This window comes from Myxocyprinus asiaticus, chromosome 2 (genome assembly GCF_019703515.2).
Source record: "Myxocyprinus asiaticus isolate MX2 ecotype Aquarium Trade chromosome 2, UBuf_Myxa_2, whole genome shotgun sequence".
In the NCBI taxonomy this organism is placed as follows: domain Eukaryota; kingdom Metazoa; phylum Chordata; class Actinopteri; order Cypriniformes; family Catostomidae; genus Myxocyprinus; species Myxocyprinus asiaticus.
In genome coordinates this window covers 37,046,661-37,066,989 of record NC_059345.1, presented here as the reverse complement: position 1 = coordinate 37,066,989, position 20,329 = coordinate 37,046,661, and the positions used below count along the sequence as shown (strand labels likewise).

The 20,329-nt window shown below is 37.9% G+C and overlaps 1 protein-coding gene across 3 annotated transcripts in view; it reads left to right on the top strand.

Moving 5' to 3' along the window:
* Positions 1 to 20,329, top strand: part of LOC127415990 (alpha-ketoglutarate-dependent dioxygenase FTO-like) — a 252,691-nt gene that overhangs the window by 57,548 nt on the left and 174,814 nt on the right. For all 3 annotated transcript variants that reach the window (XM_051655075.1, XM_051655073.1, XM_051655078.1), the window contains exons 2-3: positions 7,018 to 7,095; positions 11,318 to 12,077. In XM_051655075.1, coding sequence (XP_051511035.1) covers positions 7,018 to 7,095; positions 11,318 to 12,077 — 838 coding nt within the window. The remainder of the gene's footprint in view (positions 1 to 7,017; positions 7,096 to 11,317; positions 12,078 to 20,329) is intronic.

The window sequence follows — 20,329 nt, the reverse complement described above, 5'->3', positions numbered from 1 at the left end:
TTAGCACTGCTGCAATCTAACAAATAAAATCACAGTGCCTGGCCGTGTGTCATAGCATAACCAAACAGCTGTGTGTTTCTCTGCTTGTGTTAGTGTATCTTCATCAGTGCTTCTGACATTTGACCTCTCTTCTCTCCTCTTTCTCCTCTCCTGGCAGCTTGTGACATGATAGGTCACGAAAACATCTTTTTCTCCTTTTCGATGAGGAAGAGTGTGAAATAGATGTCGACACACACACACCCTGAAAAGAACTTAAGCTCAGGCCTGTGTGTCTGGCAGGCAGCAGAGTGACTGTCCTGTGTACTTTTTTTTTTTTTAAGTACTTTCAAGTGATTGATTTGAGTACCTGGTTTTCAGTCGCAGGCTTACACCTACTAAAAACATTACCAGAGAGAGAGAGAGTGATGCCTCAAATCATGTGGCTTGTTGAGGAAAGGTGTGCTATTTCTTTCCTAAGTGATCATCATATTTATTTTTGTCTGATAAACAATAAAAACATATGGAGGGATGGTTCATCCCAAAATGTCATCAGTTAGGCCTGCTTACTCTCAAGTTCTTCCAAACCCGTATAACCCGTTTGTTAAGAAGAATGTTAGCCTTAGTCACCATTAACTTTCATTGTGTGAGTACATGATGATGGAATTGTCACCTTTGGGCAAAATATCTTTAATTCCAGTAGAAGTTAATGGGAAGTCACCAGGTGGAAAAACACCTTATTTAGGTTGTGGGTTATGTCTTATTGTTCTAAAAATAAATAAATAAATAAATAAATAAATAAAAAAAACTCCAGATCTTCTGCAGACTCAGAGATCTCTATGGTTCCTCTGCCATTCGATCAGGCATTTCTCTCAGCCTCATTCTGAATTAATCCAATATAGTTGGCCAGGTCTGAATGGTTATTAATGTAGTGCCTGTTTCCATAGAGACCAGCCTGTTGGAGGTGTGCTAACCACTGTTTTTCCACATGGATCATCTGTCTGTCAACTGAAACTCCTCTCCAGTGTTCATAGCTTTTTAAGATGAAGGAAATTCATCCTGTTACTTGGAGATGCCGACGCCAACACACTGACTACATTTCCACTTGTGCTTGTGTCCACGGGCATGTGTCATGGCACCTACGTGATGTGTTCTTGCAGACAGGTTCTATGTGGTCACACACAAGCCTTTAGCATGAGGTAAACGGGCTGCTCTCCTCTGCTCTGTTTGCTCAGGTGCATCTGTTTTTTCCTTCTCTTCCCTCTGTGAGGAGAATATCCCCTGCTCATCCTCGTGCCTCTGTCCGTTTGTACTGCCGTCACCGACAGAACACATTCCACAACTCCCTGACAAATAGGAGACGTAGAGGAAGTGTGTTTGATGTGTGTGCCGGCCGTTGTGTTTGCGTTTGATGTTTTACAGGTGAGTTGTCAAGAGTGTTTGATTAAGCAGCAGAAAAAGAGCTCGGTAACTGGTGACCCACAAGCTCCAACTGTGTACTCTCTAAAAACAGCCCTCTATTACAAACATTTATCTGAATACCTCTGAACACATACACAGAGTGCAACTGTCAGATGCATCTGCAAACACTCACTTAGTCCTGTCAGCTTTCCCGAAATTTACGGAGTTCTGTTTCTGGTCGAGATTTAGACCCAAAATATAAACTGTATTCAAGTATATAAAAGCAAATGCTTCTAGCAACACAAGATCGTTTTCACGCATCTTTGTGTTCCATAATGTGTTGGAGCAAAATTCATAATGCTACACAAGTACTAGATTCATTTATAGTAGGCATTAGGGTCACTGACAAATAAGTTGTCCGAGGTGCTAAAAATGAGAAGTCTTTAAAAAATCTAAAGTTTAAAACAGATGTAATCTTTGTGTCCATGTTGGTTTCATAAATATTTGAAAACATTTTTAGCATTTTCTGCTAGAAATTAATTTTAATGATAAAAAAATAAAAATGATTAAAATAATTTCATTGACCTTGAATACACATGTGTATTCTTAATCATTTATAAAAAAAAAAAAAAAATAATAATAATAATAAAATATATAAATATATATATATATACACACACACACAGTTGAAGTCAGAAGTTTACATACACTTAGGTTGAAGTGATTAAAACTCATTTTTTAACCACTCCACAGATTTCATATTAGCAAACTATAGTTTTGGTGCATGACACGTTCATCCTTGGGACAAATTTCCAAATGCTTGAAGGTACCACGTTCATCTGTACAAACAATAGTACACAAGTATAAACACCATGGGACCACTCAGCCATCATACCACTCAGGAAGGAGATGCATTCTGTCTCCTAGAGATGAACATAGTTTGGTGCAAAAAGTGCAAATCAATCCCAGAACAATAGCAAAGGACCTTGTGAAGATGCTGGAGGAAACAGGTAGACAAGTATCTATATCCACAGTAAAACGAGTCCTATATCGACATAACTTGGAAGGCTGCTCAGCAAGGCAAAGAAACACAAACATTGGACATCAGATAATTGGAAAATAGTGTTATGGATCTTAACCCCATTGAGTTTTTGTGGGATCAGCTAGACTGTAAGGTGCGTGAGAAGTGCCCGACAAGACAGCCACATCTATGGCAAGTGCTACAGGAAGTGTGGGGTGAAATGTCACCTGAGTATCTGGACAAACTGACAGCTAGAATGCCAAGGATCTGCAAAGCTGTCATTGCTGCATGTGGAGGATTTTTTGATGAGAACTCTGAAGTAGTTTAATAAGTTCTGAAATTTTTTTCAAATTGTAATAGTAATTTTTCACGTTATTAATGTAATATACAAGGGATATTTTATTAATATAAACTCTAAATGTAAGAGTAACATTTAAAATTGGGCATTTCATTTTGTTTTGATGCCCTTCCGGGTCTATCCGAATACAGAGACAGATACAGATAATTTTGTCATATGAACAGATACAAATACAGATAATGGCTGCACACCCCTATATATATATATATATATATATATATATATATATATATATATATATATATATATATATATACACATTTTCAAGGTGAGAAAATAGCCTTTTTATTTTTATTTATTTTTTTTTTTTTTTTTTTACAAATATGACATTTTGAAGCCCGAATATCATAACGTTTTCTTAATGTTACTCCATTTGACCAGAACAAGACGTGCCATTGTTTCACTACTTTTTTTTTTTTTAAATAAAAAATAATAAAAGATTGTTCCAAACCACTTATGCCAACATTTATTTTTTCAAGAATTTCAGCTTTTAATGAGACTTTTAATTATGTTTTTACTATAACCGGATGGTTACATCATTTAGACATTTTTTACTTTAACCCTCAGAAAAAATATAAAAATGACTTGAAGAAAAAAAAAAAACATGTCCATCGTAGTAGTGATGTTTTCAAATAATTGTTTTCAAGTAATTTTGGTTTACTTATAATGTTGGCTAAGTTTTTTTGTTTAATATGGTTTTACTTGACCTTTTTCTACCCTGTTTTTGGCCCTCTTTCTGAAACCCTTGGTTTCTACGTACTTCAGCTTTAAGACACGCCACTGTTTTGATTGGCTAACATCTCTGCAGAGCATTACATGTGTGGAACTTTTTTTTTTCTCCAATAATGAAGGAATGAAAATGTGCAAGCGATTGACAAAATCACTTAAAAACACTCAATCCAGGCAATCATTGATAGCTACTGTATATGGACCAATTTATGTGAAGCACACAATCAAATTACAACAGTTGTTCAACTGAAATAACAATAGAAAACTGAACAAAGTCTGCACACTATTGCTTCCCAATACTTATATTACTAGGCATATAAGATTTGGTGATGATGAAATAATGCTACATAAACAGTAAAAATAGTCCAAACTGACACATGCTGTGAATGTGAAGGGTTAATAAATCAGTATTCAGCTGTAGGGATGTCGTCATTTGGGTTTCCCTGTTTTGTCTCACCGCTTCAATATGCATCCCGTGTTGGGAAGTACAGGATTGTTCATCGGGTGGGGTCGAATCCCCCTCGATTATTTTGCCGGTTGACCAGTGGGCATCCAAACGCATTCATTGCAGCCAAAATAGAGGACATCCTGGCTTAAACGGGACAGCTGGCAGCCTTACAAGCATATTTGTGTTTTTGCAGGGTGGAAACAATGAATGCTCTTTTTTTTGGCTAGAGAGGGTGTTTTGAGATCTGAAACTTACAGTATGTTTTAATAGTACAATGACCTCTTATTTGTCAAAATATCAAGGAAAATTGTATTCCTTATGACATGACCCCTTTAATAAATCCAGACAAAAAAGGGAGTTTCATGTCATTGACCCATTAGTGTAAACTATCTACTTCTATGGTGAGTTTTCTCTCTCAGGTCAGCTACGGTCATGGCGGTGCAACGGTTTGAATAGAATCTTGCTGAGCAAGTTAGATTGTATAAACAAGCTTATAACTAGTTGAACAATGAGACATCCAGTTAAATGCCATAGACATTTGAAGGTAACTTTACTGCCACCCTTGTATACTGAGGTTTGCCAAGCTTTCACATTTGCATACTTGCATATGTAAGTATGTTTCTGGCCAAAGTTTCTGGTCAAAGCACCTCATACAGTTGGATGACTCATTTAATATATGTAAAGAATTAAAACATTTGTTTTTTCATCAAAACAAAACTTCCTGGCACAACTAAGAGACAACATTTATGTCCGTTTTATCTTTGACTAGCACCTCCATTCAAAGAGGACCAATGATTGTTAGTGTGTGTGAATGCATCTCTTTTTTTATTTGTTTATATGTGTGCATGCTATGTGAGAGGGTGAAAAAACACTCTGTTAGGCCCATCTGTGCAGTAGAATGGGTCTGTCTCCTTTTTTCTTTGGAATTTGTGAGCGGCTTGATGTATTTGACATATGCGTGACAGGCCACTGCTCCTCAAGACAAGCTCAGAAACTGTGCTGTCCAGACCCGCTGTGTGTAGGGGTGTCTGTGTTTGTGTGTGTGCATGGGTGTGTTTGCACATCAGAGCAGCCAAGCATTGCCACCGGCTACAAAAATACACACAAACACACCCATACACTGGGCCTTTTTTTAATACCCATTGCTTCTGTCATGAGATAAATTTTGACACCAACAATGAGTGTGTGTCAAGTTGTCAGTTTATCTCTCTCTCTTCCTTTTACGCATCCACTTTGTCTCATTCTCTCCCGCTCTCTCGCCCTCTTCCTCTGCTTTATTCTTCCCCTCTCTCTGTCTCTCTCAGGCCTTTAAGTCAAGACTGTCCATGAATAGTGCATGTTATTTTGTTTTGTAGATTTCTGTTTGACACTCAGTCTCTTTCCACTGTCTCTGGCTTTGTTTTGGTTTAGCAGGAATAACCAAAAGGTTATAAGTGCAAACCTGGCAGCAATGAACCCTCTAGAGCACCTTTTTCTCAAGAGTGTCTTTGCACCGTGTGCTGTTATTGCTAAACCTTGCAGTAACTTTAACCATTATACAAGCCTATTTCCACTCATGAACACCAACTCACACTCTCACATGTGCACTTGTGTCCTTTCTCAAATCAGGACATAACCTTTTTAATGCTGTTACTTTAATGTTATTAACAGGACATTTTATTTTACTCTAAAAGTCAAGACCCATTTGGGCAAGTCAACTGTAGTCACTCACAAAAAAAAACCTTCCCATGTGAAAACGCTGCCATTATTAACATGACTGTAATTTGAAACTACTCCTCCGTAAATGTCAGGGAATATAGGGGATATGCTGTATATGGCCCTGTTTCTCCATTAACGTGTCAGCTGTGCGTCTGCTTGCTTAAGGGAACAGTGCAGCCATTCTGTGGGTCTACTTGATGGGGTTCTCGGGTGTAGAGGCAGGATCAGGGTCACTGATGAAACACCCCCCACCGTCCCACCTGAGCAGGACACGAGAAAGTTATCTCTCTTGTACCCGTGGTAAAGTAATAGAGGACGTATGTATGTTGAAGAGGGTGGAGAGGGACAAAAGTGGGTGTACTTGTGAAATTTATTTGGGTATCACAGTTTTACACCAGTTGCTGTTGGATTTACAGGTTGAAATGGAATGCAGCCCAATGAAAAGCTCTTTGATGGGCAGAGCAGGTTGAGTTTTAACAGACGAGCAATGCATAAAAGGCCGTAGTTTATGTGGCTGTGAGAAGACCCTCTACTGCATGCTAGAGCCATAAAAACCTGAGACGCCCATGAACAGCAGCACTAGGGGATGGCTGCAAATGGTTCTGGGAAATTTTTCTAAGAGTAGGAAGAGACACTTGTGAAAGTATGGGAACTTTTCCACAGCAATATCCCTCTTCACAAATCTAATTGCATATGACTTTCTCAAGTGTTTTTTTTTGTTTGTTTTTTTGGTATGTGCCTGAATCCTGTTTTCTCTTTGCTCTGATTTTGTTGGTGTCATCATGGTTAAAGCTGAAGTGTGTAGTTTTTGTTCCACAATTCTCACTAAATTGAATTGCAAAAATAAGGATTGTTTTCCTGAACACATCCCCTGTTTGCCATTGGTCAGACAAAAAAGGAGTCTTACCCCAAACTCATGCCATTGGTTGAGACAATGCTGCAGGGTTGAACTGTTTAGGATGCTCAAACAAACAGAGGTATGTTGTAATAGAGCACCAACAAATTATAGTTGTTTTTACATATTAAGCTGGGATAGGACAAAGTTTTGTAACCTAGTTAAAAATGTATTGTAAGCTTTAATAAAGTCATTAATGGACTTTCCAGGATGGCTACAGATGAGAATGAGACATGCTGTCTTAGAAATCCCAGTACACTGAAGACTTCCACGAATGGCCTCCTGTCCTGACTTCCTTTGCACATACAGTAAACATGGAGAAATGGTGTTCAGAGAAAACACATAATATAAATAGCTTTTCAAAGAATAGAAAAATTATTTTGTTTCCCCAAGGCAGCTATTGAATTTCAGTTGTGATATGATGAGTTTGCTGTGAATATTCTGCAAAGCCTTAATGTGTGTATTTTTGGTTTGTTTTATTTATTCTACAGAGGCGGAGGCTTCTACAGGAACTGGGAGAACAGAGGATACCCTACCTTTCTCCTACAGACCCGGGATTCCAGGAACTGGTTAGAGATCCATATAATGTCTTCAGAATACTCCAGAATGTGCAATTTGCTATTGATCGCGTTTGGTTCTTTATTACTGTTAACAAAAACTCTCAGAAAGCATTTATAGACAGTATTATATAGTATTGTCCAGAGTGTTTGGACAATTAAGCCTCACTTAATGCAAACTTAAAATACACCTTTCAAACAAAATATTTCACATTTAGTTTTTTAACCGTCTGGGGTCTGAGGGTGTTTTGTGCCCTGGAGAATTTTCGACATGCCTTGACATTTGTGCTTTTTTTCAGTTGCTTAAAAACATATTAATAGCTAAAGTCTGATAACATTGTATTTAGCACAAACTGGGCTACAATAATATGTGAGCAACTTGTTTGTATTTTTGAGAAAATAACATTTATGCATAGTCACTGAAATAAGGCCATATAACACATACTAAACATTTGTTCACAAGACTTTTGAGGACTGGATCTTGTAGCCTAGAGTTTTTGCTACAAAATGATGTGAAAACCATCCTGATCTCTCATTCATACAAAACAATATAGTCATTTAACTTTTGTAAGACATTTTTAGTGTTAGAAATGCCATATGCAAGGAGACGCGGATGATCATGAATATTGATGTGATTCACCCCTGAGAGAGAATGAATGTGAGGAGACTTAATGATTGAATGTATTGTTTGTAGGTTATTCACAAAATCAAGTTTAAGTTAAAAGAAGTAATCTGACTACATTTTCTTTACATAAAGACTTTACTTTAGACCTACACTACCATTTAAAAGTTTTAGATCTGTAAGATTTTTTAATGTTTTTAAAAGAAGTCTCTTCTGCTCACCAAAGCTGCATTTATTTGATCCAAAATACAGCAAAAACAGTGATATTGTGAAATATTTTTACAATTTAAAATAACTGTTTTCTATTTGAATATATTGTAAAATGCTATTTATTCCTGCGATCAAAGCTGAATTTTCATCATCATTACTGCAGTCTTCAGTGTCATATGATCCTTCAGAAATCATTCTAATATGTTGATTTTCTAATATGGGCATATTTACAGCACATTTTACACATTTACACCCGAACAGATATTTGCAAGCACAAGCTTCGTTGATGATAATGAGGCAGCATAAACACTAGTTAAAATATAATCTAAACATTCATATTATTTTTATATCATATTACATATCATATTTATATCATACAGCATGCAATTTAAATACCTGCTTTAGCCGAAACAACATTTAAATGTAACTAAAACTTGCCTATTAGGACATATTTCAAAAACTTTGAATACTGGCTGGCAAGTCTGGAAATAGTCCAACTAGTAAAATATGTACATGTTTATATAAAATAGCATGTCAACTAATGTAAGTAAAGACTTTCTCATCTGAAAATGTATCCTCGGCTGGATTAAGTTGCTCTTCAAAATGCAAACGTTTCTCGTCAGATTCCCGCTCTTCTTCTGAGAAAAATGTGAACTCTTCATCACTATCCAGGACCATCTGTAGAGCTTCCTCACCTGTGTAGCGTGCCATCTTCCAAACGCGCAGGAAAGTGAATGAATCTGATGATGAACTTGATGTTTTTTAAGGCATTGTTGTGGGGGCGTTTACCATTTGCATTGATCGCCTCAGCACATTACCGTATGAATAGCGCGCTCTGCTGGTGGGTGTGATCACATTAGGGATAATTAGCTGAGCCAGGAGAAACTGTACATCGCTTTGTTTCATACAGATTACATTGCAGGAGAATATTTGTTTTAAATTTGAATTGTTTTATTGAAAAGTAGACATTTTAAGCTTTCTTTAGACATATGTTTCATGTTTGTGTGATAAGTATTCGCGGAGTTTCTGTTCATTTTTGTGACGTGTTTCAGAAAGATGCTTGTGGAGACAGAGACGGCTGAAAGCGCACCCTGTTTACTTTCCTTATTTTACAAAAGCACAAGGTTTTGTTGTTATTGTGAGTGTACACAAATAATAGTAGACCCTTTATAGTTTCTAATGATGTCTTACACTTATCTGTATGCCCAAAAATGACGGAGTATTTTAAGTTGTTTCCGCTGTTATGAGGAAAAAATCCAGCAGGACTCGCATGCGCATCCGTCGACCCCAGACGGTTAAAGATAAAATGATTTATTAAGGTTGTTTTATATATATATATATATATATATATATATATATATATATATATATATATATATATATATATATATATATATATGTGTGTGTGTGTGTGTGTGTGTGTGTGTGTGTATGTGTGTGTTTTATATACATACATACATGCATACATATACTATACACTCACCGACCACTTTATTAGGTACACCTACTTATTCATGTGATTATTTAATCAGCTAATCATGTGGCAGCAGTGCAGTGCATATAAGCATGCAGATACGGGTCAGGACCTTCAGTTAATGTTCATATCAACCATCAGAATGGGGAAAAAATTTGATCTCAGTGATTACGACCGTGGCATGATTGTTGGTGCCAGATGGGCTGGTTTGAGTATTTCTGTAACTGCTGATCTTCTGGGATTTTCATACACAACAAGTCTCTAGAGTTTACTCCGAATGGTGCCAAAAACAAAAATCATAAAGTGAGCTGCAGTTCTGTGGATGAAAATGCCTTGTTGATGAGAGAGGTCAACGGAGAATGGCCAGAATGGCCACTGCAGCCTCAAGGTTCAACGTGTTGTGCATTCTGAGATGCTATTCTACTCAATGAGTAGTACTTTACAGAGTGGTTATCTGAGTTACCGTAGCCTTTTTGTCAGTTCGAACCAGCCTGGCCATTCTCTGTTGACCTCTCTCATCAACAAGGCATTTCCATCTGCAGAACTGCTGTTTATTGGATGTTTTTTGTTTAGTTTTTTTCACCATTCTGAGTAAACTCTAGTACAGGGATGGGCAACAGGCGGCCCTTCTGTATCGTTGAAGACGGCCCGTCGGACAAGTCTGAGGATTGATTTTAGTTCTTTGAAAAAGGGATTATGTAAAGATTGCGTTCAGGCGATGATGTTATTACAACTATTGACCAGAAGAGGTCGCTTGTTCTTAGCAGACCTCCTGATCACTGTAGGATTCTAGCATGCAACATCTTACACTTGTTCATAATTTATAAGTTAAATTAAGCTACATTTTACTTCAGCTTGTCAGCGAGCTAGTGCATGTTATTGTTAATGTACGCAGTGGGAACCCCTGTCTTTTGTTTGCCTGGATACAAAATCTGTCATTAAAGATTTCAATTTGATTCGCAAATACACCATTGATCAAAGAAACGTACAGTATTAGAGATACGTACACCAGAGCTGCTTTTCTCACAGATGTAAAGGGTAAAATACAAGGGTAAAAGTCATCAAAACTTCTCACGAAATCTGTGACAGTGTGAGAATCACCAAAGACATCTAATGCTGTTTCGCCTGTGTTTGCGAAAAACTAAAAAGTTGTTGTCAGAGGGAGAGACTTTAAAGAAATGTGCAATTGAGATGCCTGTCTGATTATTGAAAAGTTGCGAATAGAGAGAATGTTCTCTGATGCACGGGACTGTTCGGTCCGTGCGTGCATGTTGTGGTGCTGAAATGTTTTGTATTAATGCACTTGAACATGTTATGTTCTTGTATCCAGTATTGTTATTGATGATAATATTTGGATTTTGGTGATAATATTTAGATTTTAACTAATACCTATAAGCTGTTTTATAATGTTTTTATAAAATGTTAATTTAGGTAACAAAATCTTTAAAAGCACATTCCATTAGTCATGCATAGATTACCCACAATAATGAGGAAATTGAGTAAGGGGGTGAACATTGTTAGAGTGCAGATTTGTAATCCGGCCCTTTGGTAGAGAGGAGAAAAAATGTTGGCCCTCGTAGCCTTCAAAGTTGCCCATCCCTGCTCTAGAGACTGTTGTGCATGAAAATCCCAGGAGATCAGCAGTTACAGCAATACTCAAACCAGAATGTCTGGCACCAACAATCATTCCACAGCCGAAATCACTGAGATCAAACTTTTTTCCTCATTCTGATGCAAACATTAACTGAAGGTCCTGACCCGTATCTGCATTATTTTATGCCACACGATTGGCTGATTAGATAATCGCATGAATAAGTAGGTGTACAGGTGTACCTAATGAAGTGGTCGGTGAGTGCATATAAAAAACAGAATGTCAATTATGTTTTTAATTTTTGTATTTATTTCTGCTTTTGTCTATAATCTGACAGTGGGACTCCAGTTATGCGGGACTGGCTTTACGGCAGTCTGGTACCCTTCCAGGCGATCTCCATGAAAAGGTGCAGTCTGCTCTGAGAACTTTTCAGCGTCGTGGTTGCCTCCTCAGAGATCTTGTTCGCATTCGTGACCGGGACATCTTCACAGCCGTTTCACGTGCCCTTGTGGGTCAGCCTGGCTACACTTACCGTTATCTGGACACCCGTCTATTTACCATCCCCTGGCACCGTGAGGAGGGAGACAGCCAGAGAGATGAGAATGAGAAACTTTGCTGTGACTCTGACCTGAGGGGTGCTTGCCAAGCATTGTGGGAGCTCAATCAGTTCTTTTTGACAGATGTTCAACAGCAGACAAAAATGAGAGGTGTCAAACGTTCTCGCAGTGACACAGAAAACAGTGAAGATACTCCAGGGGAGGGGACATGTGAAGAGAGTGTTAAGGACAGGGTACATGAGAAGACAAAGGAGAAAGAGGAGAGGACAGATGAGGAGGTGGAGCAAGAAGACAGTGGTCAGGGCTGCTCACATTCCTCACCTTCTGCCTCCGCTCCACCACCTGCTGTGGCTGGCCCGGTCCACTTTAATGTTACACTCATCAACTATATGGACCCCACAGCCATGACCCAACTGAAAGAAGAGCCATATTACGGCATGGGCAAAATGGCAGTGGGGTGGCATCATGATGAGAACCTGGTGCCTCTCTCACCAGTTGCTGTCTACAGCTATAGCTGCCCAGCAGAGCCAAAGAATGAAGGTGAGAGTTCAAAAGTCTTGGGTATACTATTGTGTTTCCCAACATTTTTTTGTCATGTATAACCCCACAGCCTCAAAGCACATGTACCCCTGCTTTCTACTGGATTGTCTTTAATAAAAGGAACTGAATGTGTTAACATTACTAAATCATAAAAATGTAACTTCAACATCAGTTTTTGCAATAGTTTACACAAACTAACAATGAACAATACTTTTACAGCACTTAATCTTGGTTAATGTTAATTTGTACATATACTAATACATTTTTACATGTAAAAGTTGTATACAGTAACATTATCATTAATTAACATTATGAACTAACAATGAACTAAACATTTTGATTAATTAACATTAACCAAGATTAATAAATGCTGTAAAAAATCTTGTTTCATTGTTAGCTCATGATACCTAATGCATCAACTAAAAACTAGAACCTTATTGTCAGGTATTATATACAGTGGCCATAAAAGTATTTTTAACACTTAAGCTGCACTTAAAAACATACGAATTCCATTGCACTAGAGAACAAAATATTCTACAAGGTGGTATTTACTTTAAAGAAAGATAGCATGAGCACACTTTTAATAAATAATATTTAACAAAAATAAGTTTGCTAGGCTTTAAATTACAGTATAACAGTATAAAACAATTCAAATACTGTTCAAAATGTATTATGGCTTCATTAAAGATCACAGTTCAAGTGTTTTAGTATTTAGTTTGCAATCCTTACTTTCACAGAACTTTTGACAGGGCATCAACAAGTTTTTGTAAAAGGTGTGGTGCAAGTTTCCTCTATGTTTCAGCAACCAAAGCTTTCAGTTCATCCACACTAGAATATCGACAACTTGACATTTTCTTCTCCATTTCATCCCACAAGTGCTCTATAAGTTTTAGGTCAGGGCTCTGGGAGGGCAATTCTATGATGGACCTTAATTTTCCTTTTTGCGAAGTATTTTTTCAACAAATGGCTGGTATGCTTTGGATTGGATTGTTAATCTGTTGAAAGATACTCTTTTGTCTCTTGTACAATTTCTTTGCTGATTTCTGCAAGTTTGCATTCAGAATTCCTTAGTGAGCACAAGCTCACCGACATCACTGTCACCACTAACACTTCCCTCCTCAAAAATCCCAATTAACCCCTGAACATACCCAAATGTGGAGGGTGGAAGAGTTTTTTGCTGATCTGGTGAATAGTGTGGCCTTCTTTGAGCAAACAAATGATGCTGGACCTTTTCTGCTAACTGTTATTATGATGTTATTTTTACAATTACTTTTAATTAACTGGTGTTCTGGTGATTTTTAGTGGATGTTTGAAATCACTCAAGTTCACACAAGTTTCCTAGCAGAGTAACCATAGGTTGAGTTCAGCATATTAACTATGGACATGTTCCACTAACATTTGACAAGCACAAAGTGTCTAAATATTTGTTTTGTGTTCATTTTAAACAGTATATCTATTGTTTTATAATTTAAAAGCTAACAAACTTCATTTTGTAAAATGTTTTGCATTAAAAGTGTGCTCATGCTATCTTTCTTTACAATAATTGCCACTTTATGTGATATTTTGTTCTCTAATTAAATGGAATTTACAGAGGCAAGAAAAAGTATGCGAACCCTTTTGACTTAGCTGGGTTTTTGCATGAATTGGTCATCAAATTTGATATCAGCTTCATCAAAGCCACAAATATAGACAAAGCACAATGTGCTTAAGCGAACAACACACAAACAATTATAATATTTCATGTATTTATTGAAAACATCCCCTTAAACATTCACAGTGCTGTGGAAAAAGAAAGTTAACCCTTGGATTTAATAACTGGTCGATCCTCCTTTGGCAGCAATTACCTCAACCAAGCGTTTCCGGTAGCTGCGGATTAGACCTGCACAACATTCAGAAGGAATTTTGGACCATTCTTCCTTACAGAACTGCTTCACCTCAGACATATTCTTAGGGTATTTTGTGTGAACGGCTCTCTTGAGGTCATTCCACAGCATCTCTATTGGGTTAAGGTCTGGGCTCTGACTGGGCCATTCCAAAAGTTGGATTTTCTTTTTTTGAAGCCATTCTGTAGTGGATTACTTCTATGTTTATGGTCATTGTTCTGCTGCATTACCCAACTGCTAATGAGCTTCAGCTGATGCACAGCCACCCTGACATTATCCTGTAGGATATCTTGATAAACTTGGGAATTCATTTTTCCTTCGATGATGGCAAGCGTTCCAGGCCCCAAAGCAGCCCCAAATCATGATGCTCCCTCCACCGTACTTCACCATTGGGATGATATTTTCATTATGGTATGCTGTGCCCTTTTTACACCATACATTGTGCTGTGTGTTCTTCCCAAACAATTCAACCTTAGTTTCATCAGTCCACAAAACATTTTCCCAGTAGCGTTGTGGAGTGTTAAGGTGGTCTTTGCCAAACTTCTGCCACGCAGCAATGTTTTTGTTGGAAAGCATCAGCTTTCTTCGTGGTGTCCTGCCATGTCAGTCAAGGGTTCTTTTGTTTTTACCTCATAGAGCATTTTGTGGTGTGCCCATTGAGTCATCTTGTCTGGACGACCACTTCTAAGGAGAGTAGCCACAGTAAATCATCTCAATTATAGACAATTTGTCTAACTGTGGACAGATGAATATCTAAGCTCTTCGAAATAACTTTGTAACCCTTTCCAGCTTCATGCAATGCAAGAATTCTTGATCGTAGGTCTTCTGAAATCTCTTTTTTGCGGGGCATGGTCCACGTTAGCAGATTCTACCTGTGAAAAGCAAACTCAAAAAGTTTGATTTGCTTTTTATAAGTCAAAGTAGCTCTAACCCACACCTCCAATCTTGCTTCATTAATTGGATGCCAGGGTTGCCAACTCCTGACATTTAATTAGCTTTTGTTGACATCTTTAGCCTAGGGCTTCACTTACTTTTTCCTCAGCACAGTGAATGTTTAATGGGATGTGTTCAATAAAGACACGAAAGATTATAATTGTTTGTGTTGTTAGCTTAAGCACATTGTGCTTTGTTTATACTTGTGATATATATACTTTGTGTGTATGTATGTATGTGTATATATATATATACACACACACACAGTACTGTGCAAAAGTCTTAGGCACATAAGATGTTTCACAAAAACATTTGTCTTAAAATGGTTATTTATATCTGCTACATTAGTGTGTCAATAGGAAATATATATTTTATACTCCCAAACATTACTTTTGCGAATAGAATAGAAGAACATGGAACCTTGCATCAGAGCCCCCCACTGAACATTGAGTCAGTCTGGGATTACACAAAGAGACAGAAGTAATTGAGACTAAATAAATAATAAATCTCCAAGAAGCTTGGAACATCCTATCTGCCAGCAACCAAGAAAAACTGTGTCCAGGTGTACCTTGGAGAATTTGTCTGTTTTGAAGGCAAATGTTGTTGCATCAAATATTGATTTAGCTTTTTTGTGTTTACTGGACTTTGTATGACGTTAATTGATTAATGAAAGCTATTTATGTCATCTTTTTTTTAAGAAATCCTCACTTTTTCACAAGTGCCTAAAGCTTTTGCACAGTACTGTGTGTGTGTGTGTGTGTGTATATATATATATATATACAGTTGAAGTCAGAAGTTTACATACACTTAGGTTGAAGTCATTAAAAATCATTTTTTACCACTCCACAGATTTCATATTAGCAAACTATAGTTTTGGCAAGTTGTTTAGGACATCTACTTTGTGCATGACACAAGTAATTTTTCCAACAATTGTTTACAGACAGATTGTTTCACTTTTAATTGACTATATCACAATTCCAGTGGGTCAGAAGTTTACATACACAAAGTTAACTGTGCCTTTAAGCAGCTTGGAAAATTCCAGAAAATGATGTCAAGCCTTTAGGCAATTAACCAATTAGCTTCTGATAGGAGGTGTACTGAATTGGAGGTGTACCTGTGGATGTATTTTAAGGCCTACATTCATACTTAGTGCCTCTTTGCTTGACATCATGGGAAAATCAAAAGAAATCAGTAAAAATTGTGGACCTTCACAAGTCTGGTTTATCCTTGGGAGCAATTTCCATATGCCTGAAGGAACCACGTTCATCTGTACAAACAATAGTACGCAAGTATAAACACCATGGGAACACGCAGCCATCATACCACTCAGGAAAGAGACGCATTCTGTCTCCTAGAGATGAACGTAGTTTGGTGCGAAAAGTGCAAATCAATCCCAGAACAACAGCAAAGGACCTTGTGAAGATGCTGGAGGTAACAGGTAGACAAGAATCTGTATCCACAATAAAACGAGTCCTATATCGACATAGCCTGAAAGGCTGCTCAGCAAGGAAGAAGCCACTGCTACAAAACCACCATAAAAAAGCCAGACTACAGTATGCAAGTGCACATGGGGACAAAGATCTTACTTTTTGGAGAAATGTCCTCTGGTCTGATGAAAACGAAATTGAACTGTTTGGCCATAATGACCATTATTATGTTTGGAGGAAAAAGGGTGAGGCTTGCAAGCCGAAGAACACCATCCCAACCAGCATCATGTTGTGGGGGTGCTTTGCTGCAGGAGGGACTGGTGCACTTCACAAAATAGATGGCATCATGAGGAAGGAAAATTATGTTGATATATTGAAGCAACATCTCAAGACATCAGCCAGGAAGTTAAAGCTCGGTCACAAATGTGTCTTCCAAATGGACAATGACCCCAAGCATACCTCCAATGTTGTGGCAAAATTGCTTAAGGACAACAAAGTCAAGGTATTGGAGTGGCCATCACAAAGCCCTGACCTCAATCTGATAGAGAATTTGTGGGCAGAACTGAAAAAACAGTGCGAGCAAGGAGGCCTACAAACCTGACTCAGTTACACCAGTTCTGTCTGGAGGAATGGGCCAAAATTCCAGCAGCTTATTGTGAGAAGCTTGTGGAAGGCTACCCAAAACATTTGACCCAAGTTAAACAATTTAAAGGCAATGCTACCAAATACTAAGTATATGTAAACTTCTGACCCACTGGGAATGTGATGAAAGAAATAAACCTGAACTAAATAATTCTCTCTACTATTACTCTGACATTTCACATTCCTAAAATAAAGTAGTGATCCTAACTGACCTAAGACAGGGAATGTTTTCTACGATTAAATGTCAGGAATTGTGAAAAACTGAGTTTAAATGTATTAGGTTAAGGTGTATGTAAACTTCTGACTTCAACTGTGTGTGTGTGTGTGTGTGTGTGTGTGTGTGTGTGTGATGTATGTATGTATGTGTGTGTATATATATATATATATATATATATATATATATATATATATATATATATATATGAAACTATTGTGGTTGGTGCACATGCTTTTAATATGTTGGAGCAGTGGTGTACATGTGGGTGATGCAAGTTTGAATGTAACTCCCCAAACATACGTTTTATTTAAAAGGGACAAAACAACCCTTTATTTTTTGTTAGTTCACCTCAGCCAACCATCCATAACAGTTAGTGTGACACCAGCCAGTCCAAAATCATTTTTCTCTTAATAGGTTGAATGTACTCATACAGTCATTTATTGTTGAACTATCATGAAGAAGGAACCAGATATTGCATATTTCACATGAATCTCACAGAAGTTTTTCTACACATCGGTCTCTCTTCATGTCAAGCTAACAGCTCAGCAGGCAGCTGTGTGCATGTGTGTGTCAGCTAGACAGAACAGAGCATGGTGTGCTAACCAGAACCACCTGCCTCACAAGCTCTGTTTCGCCAATCTCTTACTGACCGATTTGACCTCTGACCTCCCCAGGGCCCGCTTCAAACGCCGCTTGAATGGTCTGTGTGTGTTTTTGTGTGTGAATGTGTCGGTTTGTGTGGAATTATTCTGCAGCTGTTCTTTTGGAGTTAAAATTGACCCCTTGGTTCCAGACTTCAGAGAGACTCCCCCGTTGGAACGCTTTTGCAGCGCGTATGCACCCTCGCCGAGCATCGTACAAAACGTTCCCTTCACTTTGCATAAATCGCTATGAAATGCTGCAGGCCAGCTGAAACGGATTGTTACTCAAAGGAATTTCACTTTGTACATCACTTATTTGTTACCATGTGTGTTAGTATATCTGTGTATGTGTTTTATTTTTTATTGCTCCTTTGGATAACATCTGTGTAGATTCTTATGTCACTTATGTTCTGGAGAATACCTAACCAAACCCTTAGAATACGTTTTTCATGATGCATACATCTTTTAACACATCAGTAACTAAGTTTCCATCTACTTTTTGCACTGTTCTGTTATCGACAAAGTGAAAATGCATTAAAAAAAAAATCCATTATGCTGTTTGTTGTAAGGACAAATGTAATGTTATTTCACATTTTTGTGTTAATGCCATTTTTTCGACAAACTGTTTCCAAACCAGTTTCACGACAATTGACGTGTCGACATAGGATTTATGCGATAAACTTAAGTGGAAAAATATTATGTCGACACTTCTGAAATTTTATAGATCATTTGTGTTTCCATCAGCTTTATTTTGATGCGCTAAAACTTTTTCGCAAAAAATCTTTGGATGGAAACATAGTTGTGATGTGTTTATTGAGTATGTTGGAGAATGTATCCGAACACAGCCTCTACAGTTCAGACAAACCTAGCTCTAGTTACCCCTCCAGTGGGGGCAGTCCCTTAGTGACACATCTGTTTGGCTCTATATCCGACAAAGACTAGATCCAGATGATTTCCTTTTATAACAGGCATTGGTTTGTGCCACTGTGGTTTTGAAGTGTTTTTGATGGAATCTTTTCCACTTTCTGTGTGTGCTGCTTTGTTAGCTGCAGACGGCCCTTTGAGAGCTGTGTCAGAGAGCACAGGCTGAAATTAAGTTACTGTTTATCCCTGCTGAGCAAAGAGAAAGCCTTGCTTAGGGCTCAGGCTTCTTAGAGCACTTTAGTATTGATTTCAGTGATGAGTGTCAGACAACCTTCTCTAAATTTTTGCTTTTATCATTCACTTTCTCTCAGTCATTTGCTTTTTCTCTGTATCTTACTTTGATTTTTGATTAACACAGATCTTTGCTTTAACTAGAACGGTATGTGTTAGGGTCACATGCTTGTATCTCAAGCAATTTTACAGTACACTTATTGCATGGGCAATTCCCCAGAGCAACCTGGGTTGAAATAGTGACAGTTCACGACTTGCTCCTTATGGGTCTCGAACCAGCAACCTTCTGGTTACCAGTCCTGTGCTTAATGCTAATGCATATCATTTCTTATTTGAACACACTGCCTGTGTCTGAATATGCATACTTCCCTTAATACATGAACTGATTTGACCGAATCCTGCTTAATAAATGGCTACTTACGAAAAAAAGAAATAAATGGCCATGGAATTTTAGTGTGAGTTTAAATTTAAACGCACAGGTAGCAAGATGGTTTCCAGAAACAATGGTCAATTCTACAGTGTATATATACATACATATATATATATATATATATATATATATAGTGCATCCGGAAAGTATTCGCAGCGCTTCATTTTTTCCACATTTTGTTATGTTACAGCCTTATTCCAAAATGGATTAAATTCATTATTTTCCTCAAATTCTATGAACAATACCCCATAATGACAACGTGAAAGAAGTTTGTTTGAAATCTTTGCAAAATTATTAAAAATAAAAAACGGAAAAAAAAATCACATGTACATAAGTATTCACAGCCTTTGCTCAATACTTTGTTGAGGCACCAATTACAGCCTCAAGTCTTTTTGAGTATGATGCTACAAGCTTGGCACACCTATTTTTGGGCAGTTTCTCCCATTCTTCTTTGCAGGACCTCTCAAGCTCCATAAGGTTGGATGGGGAGTGTTGGTGCACAGCCATTTTCAGATCTCTTCAGAGATGTTCAATCGGGTTCAAGTCTGGGCTCTGGCTGGGCCACTCAAGGACATTCACAGAGTTGTCCCGTAGCCACTCCATTGTTAACTTGGCTGTGTGCTTAGGGTCGTTGTCCTGTTGGAAGATGAACCTTCACCCCAGTCTGAGGTCCAGAGCGCTCTGGAGCAGGTTTTCATCAAGGATGTCTCTGTACATTGCTGCATTCATCTTTTCCTTGATCCTGACTAGTCTCCCAGTTCCTGCCGCTGAAAAACATCCCCACAGCATGATGCTGCCACCACTATGCTTCACTGTAGGGATGGTATTGGCAAGGTGATGAGTGGTGCCTGGTTTCCTCCAGACATTATGCTTGCCATTCAGGCCAAAGAGTTCAATCTTTGTTTCTCATGGTCTGAGAGTCCT